Source organism: Cydia pomonella, chromosome 9 (assembly GCF_033807575.1).
Source record: "Cydia pomonella isolate Wapato2018A chromosome 9, ilCydPomo1, whole genome shotgun sequence".
Lineage (NCBI taxonomy): Eukaryota > Metazoa > Arthropoda > Insecta > Lepidoptera > Tortricidae > Cydia > Cydia pomonella.
This window is the reverse complement of record NC_084711.1, coordinates 11,800,612-11,827,218: the sequence shown is the minus strand read 5'-3', so window position 1 is coordinate 11,827,218 and position 26,607 is coordinate 11,800,612. Positions and strand designations below refer to the sequence as shown.

General features: G+C 39.8%; 1 protein-coding gene across 1 annotated transcript; it reads left to right on the top strand.

Annotated features, from left to right (window-relative positions):
- The first annotated feature begins 31 nt into the window (after positions 1-31).
- Positions 32-26,296, top strand: LOC133521398 (splicing factor 3B subunit 1). The gene is made up of 21 exons (XM_061856340.1): positions 32-192; positions 576-847; positions 1,600-1,726; positions 2,619-2,698; positions 2,784-2,975; positions 11,403-11,595; positions 13,042-13,292; positions 13,867-14,056; positions 14,744-15,027; positions 15,648-15,851; positions 16,473-16,671; positions 16,992-17,150; positions 18,131-18,423; positions 18,710-18,868; positions 19,134-19,322; positions 20,190-20,372; positions 21,036-21,214; positions 21,694-21,939; positions 22,762-22,974; positions 23,750-23,966; positions 24,956-26,296. Exons 1-21 carry the CDS (start codon positions 165-167, stop codon positions 25,112-25,114), a joined length of 4,017 nt encoding a protein of 1,338 aa, XP_061712324.1. The 5' UTR covers positions 32-164; the 3' UTR covers positions 25,115-26,296.
- The last annotated feature ends 311 nt before the right edge of the window (positions 26,297-26,607 follow it).

Genomic DNA, 26,607 nt, shown 5'->3' with positions numbered 1-26,607 from the left:
TTTCATTATATGGCAAATATACCATACGATATTCTTTATCTGTGGCTTCACGATACGCGTCTCGATCGGTATTTAGAACGTGTTAATTCGTGATAAAATTTATTATTTTATTGCAATTGTTCTGATTTGAAAATATTTGTGTGGAATAATCTCCATGAGAAATCATGGAGAAAATACCGAGGACTCATGAAGGTAAGTGAATGATTGCTTTGAAATCACAACCAGCCATTTTTGCCACCTTTGGTTTATTTATAATATATTTTTTATTCATATTAGTGCAAAATGTGCGTAAATTCCTGCTAAAAATAAGATATAAATATTTTTACCCTTGGTTGTTGATATACCTAATTTATAAACAGTGAACTCCCTTTCGAAATTGCCTAAAATCAGTGGTAAAATTAGTTATAATCAATCCCGTTCTTTATTTATTACATTAGATCATTCGGACTTGTTGAGGAATACAATGATTACAATACCAAAATCTAAACCGATGTAAAATTCTAAATGCATGGTTGACAAATACTTTGTTAACACCACATTTTTTTTAATTGTACACTATTATAATCCTTTTACAGCGATTGAAGCTCAAATAAAAGAAATTCAATCAAAAAAGAAAGAAATTCAATCTGAAAATGGCAACAACAAAGGTGTTTCCCTTGGTGAAACATACTACGACAGTGATATTTATGATAGCCAGGGCCAGGGTGGCAAGTCAAGATATGATGGATATGTAACTTCCATTGCGGCCAACGATGAAGTGGAAGACGAGGATGTGGAGAACGTTCCTATATCCCAGAAAAGACCAGGATACACGGCACCAGCTTCATTATTGAATGATATTGCACAGGTAAGTGTAACATACATTTTTAGTGATAAGGCGGGTCCACACAGAGCGAGCATACGCGCGAGGTAATTTCCTAGCACACAAAACGGCCAGTGTAGATGTACCTCGGCCGTTTTGTGTGCGGACCCGCATATATGTTGTAAACAATGAAGAAAACTCCATGCTACACCACTGCATTTAAGCAGTTTATTTGATTTGTTCTTATACCACATTGTCCTTCCTTCTGTGGCTATATCACTATATTCCAAATTAGAATGCTAGAACTGCATGATGATGATTTAATTCTTGTAAAAGATACAAATCAGAATAATTTCACTCACTACAGTTCATTATTAAGCATTAAAAAAAAAGTTCAACAATTTTATTTAATTATTGAAAAACGCTTTTAAAAATTATACTCCTTTAGAAAAAAATTTTTTGAAAGATTGTATATGATTTATAATTGTTACATATTTGCTGTGACTTATTAATCTTATTATTCATAATAAGCGACTTTTAGATAGATAGATAGAATACTCTTTATTGGCACACCTCAGTAAAAATATACAAGAAAAATAAAAAATTGATTAAATTTAGAGGCAGACAACAGGCGGTCTTTAAGTTAAAAGACATGTCAAGATCACTTACATTCTTTCTAATTAAAAAAAAATTAACTGTACATATATGTATTAGAATTTTGCAAAAAAATATTGATCATCAAATAATAAAATAAATAAAAAATATAAATCACCAAATAATTACCATTATGTTTTCAGAGTGACAAGGACTATGACCCATTTGCAGATAAACGCCGACCAACCATTGCAGACAGGGAAGATGAGTACAGGCAAAAAAGGCGTAGGATGATCATTTCTCCGGAGCGAATGGATCCTTTTGCTGAAGGTATAATCATTTTATAATGACCTGGGGCCTATTGCATTATAAAATATAAGCTAATACTATTACTGGTTATGTATAATCACTAATAGTCTTACCTTGTATTTTTAACCGACTTCAAGATTTCAAAAGAGGAGTGGAATCTTGACTCTTCGCTGTGTTTGTTAAGCAAATTAGATTTTCAAGACAAGTTTTTGTCAAGTTCGAGATCTGACAATGGGGTCCATGAGGACTCGAGGGAACTCCTCAAATGTTAAAGGCATATATATAGTGATCTTAGTATTTTCATTAACAAATCAAGTACTGCTGATGATGAACAGAATGGAACTCTTCGATGATGCATAGTTCACGTTTGGCAATTTGTTCTCTTTGCCAAATTAGGTTTTCAAGGCACATTTTTATATTTCTATCCTATTTAGTTTTTTTAATAATTATCTGGTGCTTTATTTCATGCATGGTGTGAAATAATTTATCTTAAATACAGTCGAATACCCTATTGCGGGTATCTTGCCAGTCAACCATAGGGCAAATCTGAAATGTGTCAAGGTGGGTGCAGTGGCAAAAAAAAACATGTTACTTCCTTTTCTACATAATCAGGCGTAGGACGCTGTCTTTTTAATTTCATTGTATGAAATCTAAAATCAACAATAATCTTCTTTCACTCATTGAAGTCGGTTTTTTTTTCTTAAAAATTATATTCTGAAATCTGGCCCTACTTAAATTACTGGCATTCACATACAAACTTGTCAACAAGAACTTATTAATACACTTCCTGCTTGCCTGGATTGGCTCAGTGATTTTATGATTTAGCATGAAAAGAAACAAAAAATAAACAGAAATGATATATTTTGTAATATTAGTGTTGATAAGAAATACTTACAATCTGACTGAATTTTAGGTGGAAAAACTCCTGATGTTGGATCCAGAACATATACTGAAATTATGAAAGAACAGTATTTGCGCGCTGAGGAAACTGAGGTAAGAAATACAATTTTGTAAATTTATTTTTCAATATTTTTTGTTTTGTCTAGTGGACTAAAATCATAATATAATTTATTTGCAGTTACGAAAAAAGCTGCTTGAAAGGGCAAGAGAGGGAACTCTTAAGCCAGTTGCACAATCAAATGGAGAGACAGTTAAAGCTGGGGCAAAACGCAAAGGTCGTTGGGATCAGAGCTCTGAAGATACTCCCTCGGTGAAGAAACCTATTTCTGCTACTCCGAGCTCGCAAGCTACGCCGTCATGGGATAATGAGGTAACTGAATGCACATGACCAAATATATAAATATAATTACCATAATTGTAATTTCATGTTCTGAATATGTAGTGTAATTATTATGCATTAAAATTAAAAACGTGTATGGTATAAGGAGATAATATTAATTCAGAATAAGTCAGTAATAGTACAAGTGCGAAAAATAGGAAATTCGAAACGAGGGGCGATAAATTAAAACACGACTGCACGGCTAGCACATGATTACACGCGGGATAACTCGCGCCGCGAGAAACAACAGCACGGCTAGCACATGACGGGCGCGACAGTCGACAGGCGAGAAAATGCCGCGACATAGAGCTTTCTCGCGAATCGGTAGCATAAGACGCGCGCGACAACCCGCTGTCTCGCGGACAAATGTCAAAACGACATAATTTTGTCGTTTGACAGTTCCACGCGGGATACTCTCGAAACTCGTAGCACAAGTGCACTATGGGAGAGAAAATATCCCGCGTTTCAACGTCAAAAGGAGAGAAACTGTCTTCGAGGCTAGAGGGTCGCGAGAAGCATATTTTGTCGAAGTTTTGTTGACTTTGGCCCTAAAAGAAAGTTAATTTTCTATATTTTGTATTTATTTCATACTACAGCAATTTTCTGTGTAATTTTAATATGAATCCTGAGTTTCATGATTTGTCCGTTAGCTAGGTAGGTAAGGTGTAGGTACGTGGTATTGCTTTATAACATACCTATTAAGATACCTATATCTATATCATGCCGGTAATAACAAAATGATTGTATTTTTTCACATTTACTTGTTTGTTCTCTTAAGTTAAATGAAAACCCGACAGAAAAAATAAAAGCCTAAGATTGTGCCACCACATCAACAAAGCAAACAGTTTGATGGAGAATTGACTGGAGGGTGATTAATAGAAACTACTTTGTGGAAATCCGTATTAATTGATACAAAAATATTACTTCGCCAATCCACGAAATAATTAAGTGCTAGTCAATCAGTGCTAACCCGTTACACTTACACGCGTATTTTTACAGTCAATGCATGCAACCTACCACCTAAAAAATACATACGCAAATAGTTAAATAAACCACCACCTAAGTACAAAAACTCGTCACGTGCTTCAATTGATTGTGGGATATAAACCGCGGTCTTGGGGTTTAATTATAGGTATATCCGGGTACTAATGATTTATAATATGTGTACAAAAACGCACCACCTAGAGAGGATGGGAGAGGATCGTGCTGTGAGAAGAGTGTATGTGGTGCACCCGGGTGGAAAACGTCCGTCTGGGCGTCCCAGATACCGCTGGAGTGACGAAGTCCTAAAAGACCTGTTCGCCCTCGGAATACCCAACTGGCGTGAAGTGGCGCAGGATAGGGCAGAGTGGCGCTCTCTTGCGTCAGAGGCCAAGATCTTGTTTGGGTCACTGAGCGAGTAAAGTAGTAGTAGTAGTACAAAAACGCAATGTATTTTAAAACTTTGGAGAAAGCCTTCAGATTGGGTAAGGTAACCTACACCTACTGTACATAGGTACCTATTACTTACCCTAAGTAGGTGTCTAAGTACACTTTTGTTACTATATGCATTATTTTATTATACGCAGATAATAAAATAATGCAAAATAATGAATCTGGCAGCCCAACTCAACCTCCACCTTACAAAAGGCCACGGCCGTAATACGAGTATTCTGTAGTTACCACCCTAATGTACGATTCCCACCGACTGGCTGGAGTCAGGCCGCACCGGAGCGCATTTTTAATGTGCCTATATATTATATATCGCAGAAGCGATAGAATCCGTCCGGAGGCGTCTCCGCGTCCGCGAGCAGCCGACCGGCTTGCGGCCACATAAATCTGAAATGCGATCCGACTCCGCCCGTTCGGTGGGAGTCGTAGTAGTCGTACTTAAATCTAAATATCTAAAAGAGGTCAGAGTAAATAAAATAACTTAATGTTTTTATGTATTTGCAATATGAGAAAACTTAAAAAACTAACGCTGCATCCATAGATCGCTAAAATACAAAACACGCAAAAATAACTCATTGTTTTTAACATTCGAGTGTCGTTGTATGGAGTAGGTTCCCAACTTGAGCCCTTCTATGTCCTCCGTGGCAGGATGGCTGCGGCCAGCAGCGGCATGCTTAGGTATAGGCGCCGTGTTTGATGACAGACTTGTGCATGTCAATAATCTATCTTCAAAGCCAGCGGTGCAGCAACTAGCCAACCACAAGGAAGATATGTTGGGGATTATCATGAGATCTTCAGTCCTCTTCGTAAAGATGGTAGCTTATTAGCCAACACTTTCGGGTAATCTCAATTATCTTAAAAAAACACCAATCATTCGTAAGGAGTGGTATTTAATTATTAGGTAGGTAATTATCTTTAGATATAATAATGTACTCCAACTTGTAACGACAAAGCGAATCAAATTATGATTGACACATTGACATTTCCGACTTCAAAATAATATTTGCTATTTCTTTAATCTTAATACTGCGAGAAGGAGACAAAGTTATCGTGACTAGGGACGCTCCGTTTCTAAAGCTGACTATTCATTATTTTTCCGATTATGTTAGTACCGATTCAGTGTTGCCACGAAAGAAAAGTTTGTTCCAAGTATAAATGGCCACACTGGCTAAGTCGCGCGCGGGATGGCTCTCTCGCGTGGAATTCTTTTCTCGATCTGCCAACTTATGCTACCAAAATCGAGAAACTGACAGGTCGAGATAGAAATTTGTGACACGCGACTGTTGTTTCTCGCGGCGCGATTTATCCCGCGTGTAATCATGTGCTAGCCGTGCAGTCGCGTGTCACAAATTTCTATCTCGACCTGTCAGTTTCTCGATTTTGGTAGCATAAGTTGGCAGATCGAGAAAAGAATTCCACGCGAGAGAGCCATCCCGCGCGCGACTTAGCCAGTGTGGCCATTTATACTTGGAACAAACTTTTCTTTCGTGGCAACACTGAATCGGTACTAACATAATCGGAAAAATAATGAATAGTCAGCTTTAGAAACGGAACGTCCCTAGTCATGATAACTTTGTCTCCTTCTCGCAGTATTAAGATTAAAGAAATAGCAAATATTATTTTGAAGTCGGAAATGTCAATGTGTCAATCATAATTTGATTCGCTTTGTCGTTACAAGTTGGAGTACATTATTATATCTAAAGATAATTACCTACCTAATAATTAAATACCACTCCTTACGAATGATTGGTATTTTTTAAAGATAATTGAGATTACCCGAAAGTGTTGGCAAATGAGCTACCATCTTTACAAAGAAGACTGAAGATCTCATGATAATCCCCAACATATCTTCCTTGTGGCTGGCTAGTTGCTGCACCGCTGGCTTTGAAGATAGATTGATGACATGCACAAGTCTGTCATCAAACACGGCGCCTATACCTAAGCATGCTGCTGCTGGGCGCAGCCATCCTGCCACGGAGGACATAGAAGGGCTCAAGTTGGGAACCTACTCCATACAACGACACTCGAATGTTTAAAACAATGAGTTATTTTTGCGTGTTTTGTATTTTAGCGATCTACGGATGCAGCGTTAGTTTTCTCATATTGCAAATACACAAAAACATTAAGTTATTTTATTTACTCTGACCTCTTTTAGATATTTAGATTTAAGTACGACTACTACGACTCCCACCGAACGGGCGGAGTCGGATCGCATTTCACATTTATGTGGCCGCAAGCAGGTCGGCTGCTCGCGGACGCGGAGACGCCTCCGGACGGATTCTATCGCTTCTGCGCTATCCTATAATATATAGGCACATTAAAAATGCGCTCCGGTGCGGCCTGACTCCAGCCAGTCGGTGGGAATCGTACATTAGGGTGGTAACTACAGAATACTCGTATTACGGCCGTGGCCTTTTGCAAGGTGGAGGTTGAGTTGGGCTGCCAGATTCATTATTTTGCATTATTTTATTATCTGCGTATAATAAAATAATGCAAATAGTAACAAAAGTGTACTTAGACACCTACTTAGGGTAAGTAATAGGTACCTAAGTACAGTAGTTGTAGGTTACCTTACCCAATCTGAAGGCTTTCTCCAAAGTTTTAAAATACATTGCGTTTTTGTACTACTACTACTACTACTTCACTCGCTCAGTGACCCAAACAAGATCTTGGCCTCTGACGCAAGAGAGCGCCACTCTGCCCTATCCTGCGCCACTTCACGCCAGTTGGTATTCCGATGGCGAACAGGTCTTTTAGGACTTCGTCACTCCAGCGGTATCTGGGACGCCCAGACGGACGTTTTCCACCCGGGTGCACCACATACACTCTTCTCACAGCACGATCCTCTCCCATCCTCTCTAGGTGGTGCGTTTTTGTACACATATTATAAATCATTAGTACCCGGATATACCTATAATTAAACCCCAAGACCGCGGTTTATATCCCACAATCAATTGAAGCACGTGACGAGTTTTTGTACTTAGGTGGTGGTTTATTTAACTATTTGCGTATATATTTTTTAGGTGGTAGGTTGCATGCATTGACTGTAAAAACACGCGTGTAAGTGTAACGGGTTAGCACTGATTGACTAGCACTTAATTATTTCGTGGATTTTTGTATCAATTAATACGGATTTCCACAAAGTAATTTCTATTAATCACCCTCCAGTCAATTCGCCATCAAACTGTTTGCTTTGTTGATGTAGTGGCACAATCTTAGGCTTTTAATTTTTCTGTCGGGTTTTCATTTAACTTAAGAGAACAAACAAGTAAACGTGAAAATCATTTTGTTATTACCGGCATGATATAGATATAGGTATCTTAATAGGTATGTTATAAAGCAATACCACGTACCTACACCTTACCTACCTAGCTAACGGACAAATCATAAAACTCAGGATTCATATTAAAATTACACAGAAAATTGCTGTAGTATGAAATAAATACAAAATATAGAAAATTAACTTTCTTTTAGGACCAAAGTCAACAAAACTTCGACAAAATATGCTTCTCGCGACCCTCTAGCCTCGAAGACAGTTTCTCTCCTTTTGACGTTGAAACGCGGGATATTTTCTCTCCCATAGTGCACTTGTGCTACGAGTTTCGAGAGTATCCCGCGTGGAAGTTAGTTAGTTAGTTAGTTAGTGCTTCTGGGCATTTTCCGCAAATCGACAACCATTGTGCCTATTTTGCGTGAAACGAGGTAGCGCTACTCTAACCACCCCAGCTCCTCCACGAAGCCTAGCAAAGTTTTCAGGTTGCTAATTGCCTCTCCTAGTGTGCACGGAGTCCCTAGGTATTTGTTCCTGTATACTTCTACCTGTTTGCAGTCTAGGAGAATATGTTTTGTTGTTTCTTCTTCTTCCATGCACGCTCTGCACATGGGGCTGTCCGTTTTACCCATATTGTGTAGGTGTTTGTTAAGTGTGTTATGTCCTGTAATTAATCCTACTATTTTACGTAGTTGGTGTCGAGGTGTTTTCAGTAGTATTTTGGTGAGTTTGTGGTTCAGTTCCGGTAGAAAATCCTTAGTCTGCCTGCATGTGTCCATTTCATTCCAGTATTTATTGTGCAGTTGTCTGTGATGTAGGTCTAGCTGGTTGTGTATATAGGATATTGGTAGGGGTATGATGGGCTCGGGTCCATATGCCGGCGTTTCTGAGCCTTTCCTGGCCAGTTCGTCCGCTGCATCGTTTCCTCTTGATCCACTATGCCCCTTTATCCATTGAATTGTTACTTTGTTGCCTTCTTTGCTCACTTCCGTGAGGCTTCGATGACATTCGAGTATGAGCTCTGAATTAAGTTTGTCGCTGCATAGCGCTTGTAGTACTGATTTACTGTCTGATAGTATTAGTATATTTTCGTGTTTCACCTGTCGTCTTGTTATGGCATTGCAAGCTTCTATTATTCCCACACATTCTGCTTGGAATACCGTGTTATGTTCTCCCAGGGGTTTTGAGATGTGTATGTTTAGGTCCTCCGAGAAGACACCACATCCTGTCCCTTCAAATGTTTTTGAGCCATCTGTGAATATTCTTAGGTTTGTTTGGTCTAGTCCTTCTTTTGGATCTTCTGTTAATGATATGGCGTATTCTTTCCAGAAGATCATAGTTTTTGGTGTTTTGTCGATGGGCGCCTCCAGCATGGGTAGTTTTGAGATCATATTTTCATAGATCTTCTTGTGCGATGAGCTGAAGGATGTCCATAGGTTTAGTTTTTTCAACCGGAGAGCCGTGGCAGCCGCTTCTTTTTGTATATATATATGTAATGGTAGGAGTCCTAGCATTATTTCTAGCGCCGCAGTCGGAGTAGTTCTCATACAGCCCGTCGCAGCCACACATGCTAGTCTTTGTGTTTTGTTTAGTTTGTCTATTACCGTGGTTAGCTGGGTGCGGGGCCACCATACGACCGAGCCATAGCTGATCATTGGCATTATTACCATTTTGTATAGCCACAGTATGATGTGAGGAGCAAGTCCCCATCTCTTGCCCACCATCCTCCGGCATTGCCAAAAGGCTACTGTTGCTTTGTTTAGTTTATTGTCCAGGTGTTTGTTCCAGTTCAGTCTATCATCCAGGATTATGCCTAGGTATTTTACATCCTTTGAAAGTGTCAATCTTGTGCCAAAAAGGGTTGGCAGTTCGTATGTACCCAGTTTTCGTTTGTGTGTGAAGAGAATTGTGTCGGTCTTTTTTGGGTTTACCGATAGGTCATTCTCCTTGCACCATTTCTCTACTATTTTCAGTGCTGTCTGTGTGAGATCACATAGTGTGTTTATTACTAGGCCGCTGATTAGTATTACTAAGTCATCTGCGTACCCTATAGTCATAAAGTGTTTGTTGTTTAATTTTGTTATCAATTCGTTCACCACCAGGTTCCAAAGCAGTGGTGAGAGTACTCCTCCCTGGGGGCATCCTCTCATGACTAGTGCTTGATGAGTTTGGTTTTCGGAAAGTCTTATTATTCTCTGTCTTAACATATTCATTATCCATTCGGTTACGAGTGGGTTGGTTCTATGTCTTTGTAATGCTTGTTGAATGCTGCTAAAGTTTGTCTTGTCAAAGGCTCCTTCTATGTCGATGAAGGTGCCTAGGCATGAGTTCTTCCTTGCTAGCGCATTCTCTATGTTGCTTACTACAGCATGGAGAGCTGAGTCAGTTGATTTCCCTTGACTGTAGGCGTGTTGGTTTGGATGGATTTCTATGTTTTTTAGGGCCGTGTCCTTCAGTTCTCTGTCACATAGTCTTTCTAGTGTTTTTAGCATGAAGGATGTAAGGCTGATTGGTCTGAAAGACTTGGGATCCGAGTAATCGGTTTTGCCTGGCTTTGGGAGGAAAATCACTTTCACTTCCCTCCATTTATGTGGTATATATCTAAAGGCTATACAGCTGCACAGTAGATTGGATAGATGTTTGATTAATGTATGTCCACCCCATTTTAGTAGGGCTGGGTAAATTCCGTCTGTTCCCGGCGATTTAAAGTTATCAAAACTATTTACCGCCCAGGTTGTTTTATTATATTCTGTTATACATTCTGCTGTTCTCCATTCGCTTTCAGTTGGATTATAGTTAATTGTATCCTGTTCTGGGTCTTGCTCGTTTACTACTTTGCATCCTGGGAAGTGGGTCTCCACCAGTAGCCTTTCTGTCTCAGCTGGGCTGCTGGTGGTACTATTATCTTGTCTCCTCAGGGTACCTAGTAGTTGTCTTGGTTGGTCTGCAAGGATTTTCCTTGTTCTGTTTGCTTGAGTTACTGTGGATATGTTGTCATCCCGCGTGGAACTGTCAAACGACAAAATTATGTCGCTTTGACATTCGTCCGCGAGACAGCGGGTTGTCGCGCGCGTCTTATGCTACCGATTCGCGAGAAAGCTCTATGTCGCGGCATTTTCTCGCCTGTCGACTGTCGCGCCCGTCATGTGCTAGCCGTGCTGAAGGGAGTGTGTTAAATTGACATGAGTTGCGAATTACCTATTCGCACATGTATCATACAACGTTTTACAGTACATGTGGCCCTTTAAATGTTCGACACAGTAACGTAATATGCTAATTTTCGCACTAGTGCGGTAAAGTAGCACCATTTATGTACTGTAAATGATGTTTATATTATAATACAAAATATTTGGTAACTGTTTCTTCGGGTATTCTTGTAAGAAGTATCTTTTTTAAAATTAAAAACATTACACATTTTGTATCCTCGTAAGGCCCAAGGTCCTACCTACCATGCCATATTCAATTGGAACAGAGTTGCATTTGTTTTGTTTCGTTAATTTTTCAATCTAAAATAAAATTAACTGTACTTATTCCTTGCACTATAGCTTCAAATTTCAGTGGCAAATATTTGATTTTTCATTTGGGCCTTAGGAGGGTATAACAATGGCACTACGAGCAAGAGTTCATAAACCATTAAAATCCCTTCAAAACGTATGAGATCGATGGATAAACAGATTATGGGCGTTATTTAGGTGTTAAAATAATTGTTATTTTAGAGAGGCGCATGGGAGGAAACCCCCGGCGCCGCCGGGCGCGGCGGCGAGACGCCCGGCGCCACGCCCTCCGCGCGCGTGTGGGACGCCACGCCCGGACACATCACGCCCGGCCACGCCACGCCCGGCCGCGACACGCCGGCCCAGCACGCCTCCAGGCGTAACCGCTGGGATGAGACGCCCAAAACTGACAGAGGTACGTACACTACGTAAAATTATAGGATTCATTACAGGACAACACACTTAACAGACACCTACACAATATGGGTTAAACAGACAGCCCCATGTGCAGAGCGTGCATGGAAGAAGAGGAAACAACACATTCTCCTAGATTGCAAAGAGGTAGAAGTATACAGGAGCAAATACCTAGGGACTCCGTGCACACTAAAGGAGGCAGCAACCTGAAGACTTTGCTAGGTTTCGTGGAGGAGCTGAAGTGGTTAGAGTAGCGCTACCTCGATTTCATGCAAAATAGGCACAATGGTTGTCGATTTGCGGAAAATGCCCAGAAGCACTAACTAACTAACTAACATATCTGTGGACTCGTGGTAACTTGTGAAATGTTTTGACTAGGGCTATCATTTTATGTCAACTTTTAGCTGATATCCTGTACTATCATTTAAAAACGAAAAAAGTACAGGTCAATGAACTCATTTTCGAAAAAAAATAGAAAATGTAAAAATAATAATTTTGAAGACAATTTCTCTTTTTGTTATTAATTATCGAGTAATTGTGGAACATTCTCTGTGAAGTTTATAATTTAAATGTATGCTCTAATTCAATAATTCATAAGCTATCAAATTATGTTTTTTTTAAATGTGCGACAGGTAAATGGACAGATAATGGTACATTAACCAAGTGCAGTCGTGTTTGGCGCCATAAAACTTTAAAGAGGTTTTCTTTTTCTTCCTCGCGTTGTCCCGGCATTTTTGCCACGGCTCATGGGAGCCTGGGGTCCGCTTGACAACTAATCCCCAGAATTGGCGTATGCACTAGTATTTACGAAAGCGACTACATCTGACCTTCCAACCCAGAGGGTAAACTAGGCCTTATCGGGATGAGTCCGGTTTCCTCACGATGTTTTCCTTCACCGAAAAGCGACTGGTAAATATCAAATGATATTTCGTACTCACATAAAACTGAATATTCATTAAGCTATCGAATGATTATTATTTTTTAAATTTGCGACATGTAAGTGGACAAATAATGGTACATTAACCAAGTGCAGTCGTGTTTGGCGCCATAAAACCTTGGAAGGGTGCATTTTTAAAATGGTTGAGAGAAAACATAGTTATGGGGGGTGACTTGTCGATAAAATTCATCGTACTGTACGTGGTTAACGGCTCCACTATACATGTACAAACACATTGTATGTGCATTTGCGTCATATTGACGTCGACGGCACCAAAGTTACACTCCCTCGCCGTCACGTTCGTTCAGCCCGATTCCCTGGGGTCGGAGCTGCTACCAACTGTAACTTACTATCCCGGCGGTATTTCTTTTTATCGGTATTACTTATGCTCGAATCTTCTTGTGTGTTTGTTGAAACGACATTATGGCTATCGCCGCGGCCTGCAAGCGCTTATGCGCCCTAAACATCGAAACGTTTACACACCTTTTACATTTATTATTTGACCTACAGAAACACCCGGGCACAACAGCGGTTGGGCCGAAACCCCGCGCACGGACCGTGGCGCCGGCGTGGACACCATCCAAGAGACTCCGACGCCGGGCACCAAGCGGCGCTCGCGCTGGGACGAGACGCCCGGCGCCACGCCCGCGCCCGCCACGCCCACGCCCAGCCACGCCACGCCCAGCCACGCCACGCCCAGCCACACGCCCGGCCACGCTACGCCATCCACTCCGCACACGCCCGTCTTTACACCTGGGGGAGTAAGTATATTACATATTTTTCAGGAACACCACCCCGAAAATGCCTAAAAATTACCCCTTTGGAGTTTTCGTAATATATGGCCTATGGTCACGGCCAAAAATATCACACCTTAATATATGGGCAATGAGGTCGTGTATACATATTTTTGGGACTTTGTTCGTATCTATATTTTTAGACGTGACTGTACTGCAATGTTTGCCATACAAACGGTGATCTTGTGTAAAACACTGATTTAAACTTTCACTATTTTTACACATTTTTATTTGATAACGGGATTTATTCGCGTATAATTCTCCAAGACCACGCGGATATCGCCGTTCTCGAAACGTCGGAGGTAGTTTTAAAACTTAATTATACGCGATTAAGTCCCGTTTTCGTAAAGTGATTGAGTATGTAGTACCAATTAAATTTATCATTTGAGGCTATGTGTTAGCCTGTTAGTGTTTAGCAATTTTCAGTCTAGCGTTTTTCCTACACTATCTTTACATTAAAAGCTTACATGTACTTAAAGATACATATATTTATATATATAAATCAGATGTCGACATTAATTAACATGTTGGTGTTTTTTAGTCAACGCCAGTGGGAATGAAAGCCATGGCCATGGCCACGCCGACGCCGGGCCACGTGGCCGCCATGACTCCAGAGCAGCTGCAAGCGTACCGCTGGGAGAAAGAAATAGACGAACGCAACCGGCCCTACACCGACGAAGAACTAGATTCCATGTTCCCACCAGGGTACAAGGTTTTGCCGCCGCCTGCCGGTACGTACCTACCTCTTTGCTCACCCCTTACTTCATTTCTGTTTTTTTTTTTTACAATGTTGTCTTAACAATACTTGATCAAACGAAATTGAGACGTTTTTAAGACAGTAGTAAAATTAATTCCCGCTTTAGTTTCAGGACACATGTATTAAACAAAGCCAACTACACGTGGAAAACGACCGTCGTAATGAGATTTAAAAAATACATGTGTTGTTGAATTTAAAACAGACAGAATATTCTATTTAATACTCAATTTTTCTTTCAGATGATTGATGACAATAGGACTTTATGGTCTCATGCCGTTGGACTGCCAGATTTTGCTTTAACAATGAAATGAATTGCTTATATTAGTTTCAGTTATAATGTGCATGCTATATTGTTTTTTATTCGAATGACACGCCGGTGCGACTGCGGGGAGCGGGGATGGAAGGAATAGAAACTGCGTTTGCCTTTCTAGTTTTGCCACGTCGAGGCGGCCGCGTGAGGCGTGAAAACCTGATAAATAACTTCACAGAAGGCACTAACATTCAATTTGGATTGTCGCCACCGCCTGAAAGACACGCCGGCCGCGCCGACACGGCCCTCACTGCTAGCATTGTTACATTTGCAACACGTCGCGCCCGCGTACATTCGCTAAGCGTCCAATGGCTCGAGACCGACTCGTTAATTTGTTATGTTGTCGCCCAGGTTATGTTCCGATTCGGACCCCGGCTCGTAAGCTGACCGCAACACCTACCCCCTTGGCTGGTACCCCAATCGGCTTTTTCATGCAGACGGAGGAAGTGGGCGGGTCGGCCGCGGCGGCCGCGCGCCTGCTGGACCCGCAGCCCAAGGGCAGCCAGCAACTGCCCTTCATGAAGCCGGAGGACGCTCAGTACTTTGACAAACTGCTCATTGACGTCGACGAGGAGACGCTCTCGCCCGAGGAACTCAAAGAAAGGAAGATCATGAAGCTCTTGCTTAAAATCAAGGTAAACATACAGACAACACTTAATTTTTGACTTAGGGCCTGTTAATATATTTATTAGCGTTTAGTGCAAATTCATATATTTGTTACATGCGTTAAGTGGCAAATGTATCAATTCAATTTACACTAATCAATAATCAATATGTAAACAGGTCCTTACATTCTTAACTTTTTAAGTGCTTGCTGCAAGCTGTCTTATGTTACAGTTACTTTCTGTATTCTTAACTCAGAATATAGGTTAGCTCTTCAGCCTTTAATGAAGTGGAAATGTCACACATTTTGAGTGAAACACCAGTGAGGTTCATGTTTGAAAAACCGTCAGAATTGCTTCGGTACTCTGATACACCGTAGTACTTACTAAATGAATTATTTAATTGAACATGCCTCACCTCACCCCGCCCAAAATAGTCGCTAGTCGTCGAGTTGCGAAAACCTGCACATATTACAATACAATTTTAATATTTAATATCAAAACTTTCGTGTACCACAGACATTTAATATTTTAAAAAACGGCACTCCTCGGTACGGAGTAAAACATGTCGACTCGTCGAGCGTTTTTCCACTTAAAACATGCAAGTGATTCGTTTTTAATATATTGAATATTACAATAGAATCCGATTTCAGAACGGCACCCCGCCCATGTGCAAAGCGGCGCTCCGCCAGATCACGGACAAGGCGCGCGAGTTCGGCGCGGGGCCGCTCTTCAACCAGATCCTGCCGCTGCTCATGAGCCCCACGCTCGAGGACCAGGAGCGCCATCTGCTGGTCAAAGTTATTGACAGGATCCTCTACAAGCTGGACGACTTGGTGCGCCCCTATGTGCACAAGGTTTGTCATTTTTATCATTCGTTTGTTCAACTCGCACATCACCTGAACAACTCGCACGGAACAACAAATTGGGTTCTTAGGGTTATATATCGTGTCATTCACGAAGACGCATGCCTTGACTCGTATTGTCATGTTATTAAAGGTTAGATTTGACAAATCTGCACGTCATCGTGGATGAGACAAACTATAAAAATGGACATTAAAACAGTCTAGGATGTAGTATGCAAGTGACGCAATTCAATAGGGCTGCTCGAAATGGTAAAACTAAATATATTTAGAGACCTACGCTGCTACAGTCGATGTCAAAGATATGTCTACATTTTGCACCTTACCCCTTTGTGATAAGGCGAGTAGTGAGAAATGTGATGGCTGGAACAGTTAGTGCCCTAACATAGGCATCCATTTCTATACAGCATGGCGACGAGGGTACTTAAACTGGGGCACTTACTGTACAAATAACCTTCTTAAGACCAGTTTGATGAAAAAACCGTAACATTTTGGTTGACTGCTACAGTTATTGTTGATCCATTTTAAGGGTGAAGAAGTAGATATGTTGTTTTTTTATCATTCTGTAATTTAATTATTTATTATAATATTATAAATACTTCCTATTTATTTTAGATTTTGGTCGTGATTGAACCTCTTCTCATTGATGAAGATTACTACGCGCGTGTGGAAGGTCGTGAGATCATCTCCAACTTGGCCAAGGCCGCTGGTCTAGCCACCATGATTTCCACAATGAGACCTGATATTGACAACATCGATGAATACGTGAGAAATACAACAGCCAGGGCTTTCGCAGTTGTTGCTTCCGCTTTGGGTAAGAATATGCTTTTTTAAATACATATAAAAAAAAAGTGTTTCTTTTTCCATAGTTCCGTACATTTTTCTATACAATAAGGTTCCGAACATTTTGGACTATTAGGTGAAACTGATATTAGTACTAATATTATTCCAGAATTGGATAAAAAACCGGATGCCTGTCTAATAAAACGATATCCAAATTTTGTCTTGCTTTGGGTAAGGTTCCACTCCCTCCATAGTTCAAGTTCTGTAAAAGATGCAGAATACATATTTGACGGACGGACGTTTCGAAAAGTGCCTTTGGTTTGTTTTACTACATTTTATTGAATATTACAGGTATACCTTCTCTACTGCCCTTCTTGAAGGCTGTGTGTCGATCAAAGAAGTCGTGGCAGGCCCGTCACACTGGTATAAAGATCGTGCAACAGATCGCCATTCTGATGGGGTGTGCTATATTACCGCATCTCAAATCGCTCGTTGAAATTATTGAACATGGTGAGTAACTACTTATAAGCACAAACAATACCTACTCATGTTAATTTTATTTTTTATGGTGTTAATATATCCCATTTTTTATTTATGAGGATCAAATGTCTTTGTGAGATCAACTGCGTTAGAGCATTACGACATTCGGAAATAATAATCAAAGTTTGTCATTTGTACTTGGTGCACTAAACGCCTGTTATTGAATAATACATGGGTCATGAATATAAGGAGATCAGACATGCCGGCCGATTTGTATTGAGTTCATCTGTCGCAAGTTATTTACCCCCACACAAAGCATAAGTCATTCGCGCATCACGCTCAAATATGCAAGAGTGATAAAGATGCAAATAGACGAACGAATGAACGAAGGTTGACGGAGTGGTTCGCGGTAGGTCCACTGTACTATGAGACAATTTATCGTTGAGTCTGTCGTTTTGTACCCGATTAATTGCGACGTAAACACTTAGCTTTGCAATAATGTAACTTGTTCAGCAGCAATGTAATGCAAAATGTTGAATATCGTTGAAGTGAATCAAGCGACAGTTTATATGGATGAAAGACGGAATATTAGGTTGAATTGTCTGTTTTATTATAATAGTATTTATCGTATTTACATGTGATTCCATTGGAGTGGAAATTAATCAAATCACTACGATTTGTGCAGGTAACTATTGCACAACTCGGTATTTTGGATAAAAACGGAATATTCTTTGTCTTAGCATTCGTGCACACTCGGTAACAACTGACGGTGAACTAGCGGCAGTATATGCTCATTGAGCTAACAACTGCGATGCGGCCACCGGCGGCTTGCCCTCTCTAGTATTCTATGCTCTGAGGCCATAAAGCCAAGGTGCAGTCGTACTATTGTATGAAATTTTTGCTACTTTCAGTGTGAAATTGAAAGAGTTCGATTGTTTTTGTCCGACTACATGTTTTATGATTATTCTGAACATGTAGATGCAATACTTTACCCATTTTGTATGATTTAGGTCTGGTCGACGAGCAACAAAAAGTCCGTACTATCACTGCGCTAGCGAGCGCCGCGCTGGCCGAGGCAGCCACGCCGTACGGCATCGAGTCCTTCGACTCGGTGCTCAAGCCCCTGTGGAAGGGTATCCGCACCCACAGAGGGAAAGGTCTGGCTGCCTTCCTCAAGGCTATCGGCTACCTCATCCCCTTGATGGACGCCGAATACGCCAACTATTACACGCGGGAAGTGATGTTGATCCTTATTCGTGAGTTCCAGTCGCCTGATGAGGAAATGAAGAAGATTGTACTAAAGGTGAGCTATGTTTTTTAGTTACAATTATTACATGTATAATTTGATCCCAAAATCCTCGTGCGGGCCGATCGTCAACAATTTTTTTTTTTTTTTTCAATTGAATTGTTTAGTAAATTAGGTTGAATTTGCGCAGTACGCATGGCTTTACGAGGCTAAATTACTGCTCCCGATTGAGAGAAACATTTGGCAGCTGACATTCTTAAAAAAGAATCAAGTAACGCATTTAAATGTAAACCATTTGTTACTTTCCAGGTATAGTTTCTCTATAACCTACACATGATTTCAGGTAGTGAAACAGTGCTGCGGCACTGACGGTGTGGAGCCGCAATACATTATGGACGAAATCTTACCGCACTTCTTCAAGCACTTCTGGAACCATCGTATGGCTCTCGACAGGCGCAACTATCGACAGCTTGTCGACACTACTGTCGAAATTGCTAATAAGGTCAGTTTTTAATGTCCTTTCACCTAGATATATTTGTACAAAGGTTACTAAGGCGTAATACGTGATACTTTCCTTAGTAAAACAATAAATATAGCTCATAATATTCTATTTTATTCCACATATCTTATAATAATAATATTGTGAAGTGTCTACGGGGAAGAGTACGAATCTTTCGCCTGCGGCTATTTTAATTAAGATTCTTTAATAGCCCGTGTTTTTAGTTACCCACACACTTACGAAAAGTTAAATTTTTTTGTTTGTACAGGTGGGAGCTTCAGAAATCATAAACAGAATAGTTGACGACCTCAAAGACGACAACGAGCAATACCGTAAGATGGTGATGGAGTCGATTGAAAAGATCCTCGCCAACCTGGGCGCCGCCGACATCGACTCCAAGCTCGAGGAGGCTCTTATTGACGGCATCCTGTATGCCTTCCAAGAACAGACCACAGAGGTAATTCATTACTTACTTACTTACTGGCTCGGTGACCCAAACATGATCTTGGCCTCTGACACAAGAGAGCGCCACTCTGCCCTATCCTGCGCCACTTCACGCCAGTTGGGTATTCCAAGGGCGGACAGGTCTTTTAGGGCTTCGTCCCTTCAGCGGTATCTGGGACGCCTAGAGGTTACTTAACTTTACTAGTATTACTTAAGTTATTTAATGCAGGAATAGTATAATGAAAAATCTTTATTTTCAGGCAACTATTGGCCCATAGATAAATACCCGATAAATAAGCATACATATTATACAAATTATATAATATACCTATCTTAAAAACTAAAACACACACTATGGCTGCTATGCATTTCACAACCCCACTGTGTCAGGGAGCCAGCACACCTACCTACACCTACACTAGTCCCAACCAAACACTTGAGTGTTTAGGACTGATAATCTGTTAGACGTGTTGCACTATTGGCGTTTAAAAGTAAAATTGGATTAATAGAATCATAAGGTATTTGTAATATAGGCCTTGTTGACTGAATCAAATTTTTAATAAGGAAGTCAAGCGCGACTGCTAGTACGGAGTCGCGCGCGACAACGCAAGTCATACTAAGGTGTCTGTTGATCTTTTGCGTCAACATGATGTACTCCGCAATCCTAAAGCAAGTCCTCTTTAGAAAAAAAACGAATTCGTGATTTATAGCTGCTGATTCGTCTCCCGAGAGTGATCCATATAAGGAACTAGACATTAAACATGTAGAATGTAGCGGTAATCGCTTACCATCAGGTGATCAGTCTGCTCGTTTGCCTCCTACATCATAAAAAAAGAAACGTTTACCGAATTATGAAAGTCAATCAATCTTTGTTGCACAGGATGTGGTAATGCTGAACGGATTCGGCACAATAGTGAACCAGCTCGGCAAGCGCGTGAAGCCGTACTTACCCCAAATTTGTGGTATCATCCTGTGGCGCATGAACAACAAGTCGGCCAAGGTGCGCCAGCAGGCCGCCGACCTCATCTCGCGCATCGCCGTCGTCATGAAGACGTGTCAGGAGGTACGGCACTAGTGATCATCATAAACAAGCGTATAGTTCGTGTCATCCATAGCATGACATTACGCGTCTTCGTGAATAACACGATCTATGTGTATAGGTAAACGTCATGACATTTTTTTTTTCAGATTTTAAATATACTTTATTCATGGAGTTCTAGCAACAAGCACTTATGAATTGTGGTTACATATGTAACATCATGTGGAACAGAGTTAGACCCAGATAATTCTACGGTAATTTTGATAGCACACGCAGTGCAAGTGTTATAATAAACGTCAAACTTCTATGAAATTATGACGTATAAAATAACACTTACAATGCGTATGCTATTCAAATCGTTGCAGAATTGGTAGAACTCGGTGCAGCTAATTATCGGAATAATTTATTCCATAATAATATTTAATTGTTATACAGATCAAGTCTAATACTAAGACTTTCACAAAAAGATCGTCAAACAAAAAAAAAAATACCAGTCTAGAATGTTTCTAGAACAAAATTTAATGTCAAAAAAAAAATCTGAACAAATGAAGTACATACATTGAATTTTCAATTTCATGATTAATCAGATATAATAAGTAATTAATCATTTCGAATCAAGTAAGTACGTCCACCCAACCGCAAAATTGCATTGCGTTACATATAACTAATTCTCTATTGTCTTCCTAGGAAAAATTGATGGGTCACCTTGGAGTTGTCCTCTACGAATATTTGGGTGAAGAGTACCCGGAAGTGCTGGGTTCCATCCTGGGGGCGCTGAAGGCGATCGTGAACGTAATCGGCATGACCAAAATGACGCCGCCCATCAAGGATCTACTTCCGAGATTAACACCCATCTTGAAGAACAGGTAATTAACTTACAAACTATTTATGTAATACAAATGCTAGCTTTTGTTATGCACATTTGATAAGACATTAATAAAAGAAAATTACCAAAAAAATTAACATACATCTTAAAACTGTAACTAAAATCGAACATGTCACTATTACAAACGTCCCCATCGCGCAACCCTAATGTTGTCGCGCAAACCTAATGCAATCGCAATGCATTTTCTAAAAAATAGCAAAATCTAATATTTACTTTCCATCTCTATTTTTAGGGTTCCGTACCTAAAGGATAGAACGGTACCCTATTACTAAAACTCCACTGTCCGTCCGTCTGTAACCAGGGTGTATCTCATGAACCGTGATAGCTAGACAGTTGAAATTTTCACAGATGATGTATTTCTGTTGCCTCTATAACAACAAATACTAAAAAGCACGGAACCCTCAGTGGGCGAGTCCGACTCGCACTTGTCCGGTTTTTAATTCCTACCTTGTTTCACAGACACGAAAAAGTACAAGAGAATTGCATTGATCTAGTCGGACGAATCGCAGACAGAGGTCCAGAGTTTGTCTCGGCCAGGGAGTGGATGAGAATATGTTTCGAGCTGCTGGAGCTTCTCAAGGCGCACAAGAAAGCCATCAGGAGAGCCACTGTCAATACGTTCGGTTACATTGCCAAAGCTATAGGACCTCACGACGTGTTGGCCACTTTGTTGAACAACTTGAAGGTTCAGGAGCGACAAAACAGGTGAGACCCACTTGCTACTTAGTTAGACAAATAGATTTCTAGTGCGGGTGACAAAAGAAAAAAAAAGTCAATATATTATGGTCAAGGTCATAACCCTTGGAGTGGTAGGCCGTCGACTCCCGACCGATTATGTTATTTAAATTTCAAATTTGACTAATTGAAATAAAATCAAAATTCCAATAACATAAAAATGACATATGCTACTTGAAGAGATATGTCTTTTTATTGAAAAACGCTTTTAAAAAATCAGTAACTATTACTTATGACAGCAAAATAATGTAAATGATCGCGTATGGTTTATATATTTACATATTTACCGTGACTTATTTTTCGGTGTTTTTATGTATGTATGTATAAATTCTTTATTGTACAAAACACAAAACATAAATATGGCACAGGATAAGCAGTACAAAGTCGAACATATCCCTTTAAGGGATTTCTTCCAGTTAACCTTGGAGTAGATGAGAGTTGATGAAGAAGGGTAGACAAATATAGCACTGAGTACAATAGACTAGAAGAAAGACTTAATAAAAAGACACGTCAATATCGCTTAGCTTCTTTCTAATGCTAAAACAAAACGAACTATAGTGGAACGTAACCATAGCAACGAGTGACTAAAAAGGTGAATGAAAATTATTTTCTACTTTTCTCTTCAATCATAAAGATAGAGAAAGAACATACATGATTTACAAATGATATGGTTCAAATGAGATATTTCCACGTTTTTATCTGGTTTAAAAACAAAGGTCATAAAAACTTGTTCTTTATTTAATATCCTGATTGTCAGAAAAATCAGTCAGTAATAGTTTATTTTTATTTCAGAGTGTGTACAACAGTCGCCATTGCGATTGTCGCCGAGACGTGCTCACCATTCACAGTATTGCCGGCCCTCATGAACGAGTACCGCGTGCCAGAGCTGAACGTCCAGAACGGCGTGCTCAAGTCCTTGTCTTTCCTGTTCGAGTATATTGGTGAAATGGGCAAGGATTATATTTACGCCGTGTGCCCGTTACTTGAAGATGCTCTTATGGACAGGTTGGTATTCATATTCACTATCAGGTTAATTCTGAGCGCCTTTAATCGTCCTGACCTAGTTTGTCGTGTTGATTTGAGTAACAAATAAAAGCGGTTTCCTTAGTTTTTATCCGTCTATATAGATCGATCGCGGTATTTCATGGTAACATATTTACAACACCTTGGACTAAGTATATGTTTTGTTTTAAATGTGTACATTCTAAATATACGTACGGTCACGTCTGAAAATACCGATACGAAAAAAGTGCCAAAAATATGTATACACGATTTTATTGACCATATATTAAGTTAGTGTATACATATTTTTGGCACATTTTTCGTACTGATGCGACTAACTGAGACGTGACTGTACCTAAAATGAATAAAATTGCATTATCTTACACTAATCGACCCACTCCCACTGTAAGCTCAATAACGCTTGTCGGTCTAGATGTATATTTAATAGTATGCTGTATATATGAATACTCATATACATAGAAAACATCCACAAATCAGGAACAAATATTCGTGGCGAATACATAAATAAATGCCCTTATCGGGATGCGAACCCGGGATATCCAGCTTCATAGGCAGAATCACTACCGATTAGGCTACAGAGGCCGTGAAATATAAAAGAGAGAAAATGGATCAATGCCTAAAAAAATTGACAATGATATAGACATTTTGCTATACTCAGGAAATTAAAATAATTATTTAAAAGATACACGAAGTTATAATTATTTTTTCTCGAATAATATATATTGTTAGTCACGCTGTATATGGTATCGTTCCCCAGAGACCTAGTGCACAGACAGACAGCGTGCGCGGCGATAAAGCACATGGCGCTCGGCGTGTACGGGTTCGGCTGCGAGGACGCGCTGGTGCACCTGCTCAACCACGTGTGGCCCAACATCTTCGAGACGTCGCCGCATCTCGTGCAGGCCTTCATGGACGCCGTCGAGGGCATGCGCGTCGCGCTCGGGCCCGTCAAGATACTGCAGTACGCGTTACAAGTGAGTAGCGTTGAAATAACCCGGAATATTACGGGAAAATTTACAAACGACTCGTTTTTTTTTCAAGTTTCTTTTCGAAAAAACAATGCAAATTTCAGTTACAATACTTCCGAAAATGAAACGACTAAAGCCGAAAAAACAAGTTTATTTTTAAACTTCTGTATTTTTTTATATGAATTTAATTGGGAATTTAAACAGGAAGGTTAAGGTTGCACGTGTAATGTGTTAGTTTCTGGCATTTTATATATCTGACACTGTCATCACTCATATAGAGACGACATTCTTTCTGTATGACGTATTTAATTTTTCTGAATAAAACAGGAAAAAAAAAACAAATTTCGTAAAATCCCCAAAAAATTAACATTTGATTTTCTCCTGAATTTTCATCCCTACAAGTGAGTAAACATGTTGGAAACTTTCAAGGCACATGGAATATTTTTTTATACTACGTCGACAGTAAGCATACGGCCCGCCTGATGGTAAGCAGTCTCCATAGCCTATGTACGGCTGCAACTCCAGAAGAGTTACATTTTGCATTTGTGTCATATAGACACCGAGCCGCAGAGGCCTCTGGTCGCCTCCGCTCGACCGTGCCCCGAACTCAACTTATTCATAAACGTGTACTAAAGTTACGATGCCGCTAATCATCGTTTGTCCCTTTCCATCATACCAATACGTCGGAAAGGGACAAACGATGATTAGCGGCATCGTAACTTTAGTACACGTTTATGAATGAGGGCGTAACCCCCTGCTAATAATCGTTTGTCCCTTTCCATCGTACCAATACGTCGGAAAGGGACAAACGATTATTAGCGGCATCGTAACTTTAGTAGACGTTTATGAATAAGGGGGTAACACTTTTAGTGAACTGGCTTTACTCTGTATCTGCCAACTTACTGTACATCTGCGTTTGTTACATCAAGGATCATCAGAAAGTTATGGAAATCTGCCATTTGTTGCCATCTACATACTATGTTGGTTTTTTCCAGGGTTTGTTCCATCCAGCCAGAAAAGTCCGCGACGTTTACTGGAAGATCTACAACACGCTGTACATCGGCGGCCAGGACGCGCTGGTGGCGGGCTACCCGCGGATACAAAATGATCCCAACAATCACTTCATAAGATATGAATTAGATTACTTGCTGTAAAACTAAGACTAGGTACATTATAGTGTGCGACGCTATAGACTAAGTTATGGTTTTATTTTGCCGAGAGTTAAATAATTTAAAGGACTTGTTTTAAGGGTCCGCAGCAAACTCGGTTGTCAATACAAACGTAGTTACGTTCTCATTTTAAAACAACTAGCTAGATTGCTCTTAAGGTATATCTATGCCTGTAATTAAGTTATGTAGCTTCAGATACCATAGATAAAAAAAAATAGTGTATTTAAGTTTTTACAAAGCTTGTTTTTGCTCTATTTCGTTTGTTTTATAAGCTGGAGCTATATAAACTAATTACAGACATAGATATACCTCATGTCATTGTATGTGCAAAGTTTCATTACAATCCAACGTATTTTTAAAATGAGAACGAAACTCTGTTTGTATGGCGTAATTTCGGCCGAGCTTGCTGCGGTCTCTTTTAAGTACGTTGTTTATATATTTTTTAATTTCAATAGCTACTTGCTGTCCCTGCATAAGTGTGGCCGCTGTGCGCGAAGACTTTATAGTCATGCAATTGTGATCAGGGACAATATAAAATAGTACGCGAAAGTCGATATCTATCGACCCATACCCATACATACATATTTATGTATCGTGTAAAAATTTCTTTGTACGCGGCAGACGCACTTTGTTGACGGCACCGAACTACATTGAAAATATAATTATATCTCATACAGTCAAATACCATTTCATGAATTTTTACTTTCAAAACGTAGTCACCCATAGCCTCCAAAGGCCCAAGGTCCTACTTATAGTACTTATTCAGTTCGATAAAATTTAATTTATATTCAATTGGAACAGAGTCCCATTTGTTTTATTTCGTTTAATTTTCAAACTAACTTAAATCAACTCTAGTCTCTGTACTATAGGTTCAAATTTCAGTGCTAAATTCTGGACTTATAATTTGCATAATGCATAGCTGGCCTTGGGACAACATGTAATCACATAAGCATTTTTGTTAATAAAAATATAATTGACTTCTATCATTATAATCTGGTCAGTCACCAACATAATAAAACTAAAATCTTACAAGAGATCATTTGCTATAAGAGTACAATAACTCCGTCTTATTATCTGTCTGTACCGTGTATTATCAGCCTGTGCTAAATCTGTGAGGTTATTTGACTCATATAAGGTGAAATTGTTAAGAATAAAGAGTATAATAGATTACGTCTCTTAATTATCCTTAAATACATATTGTAAATACCTGTTACTGGAAAGAAGATTCAAATGTTATTATTTCACTAATTTCAAAATTAAAATATTCTTTTGATGATGTTGGGTTTGGTCCACAGGTCCATTTTAAAGTCTATTTCCATATTTTTGAGATGTTACCGGGTATTGTTATTGAGTTCAAAGTTCAAACGTATTCTCCCAAAATAACGTTTTGCATGACGGGAATAAATTCAAGGGTTCCTTGCTTGGTTTTTCACAATGGGGAATACAGTTAGTGGGGAAATAGTAATATTAGCGATAAT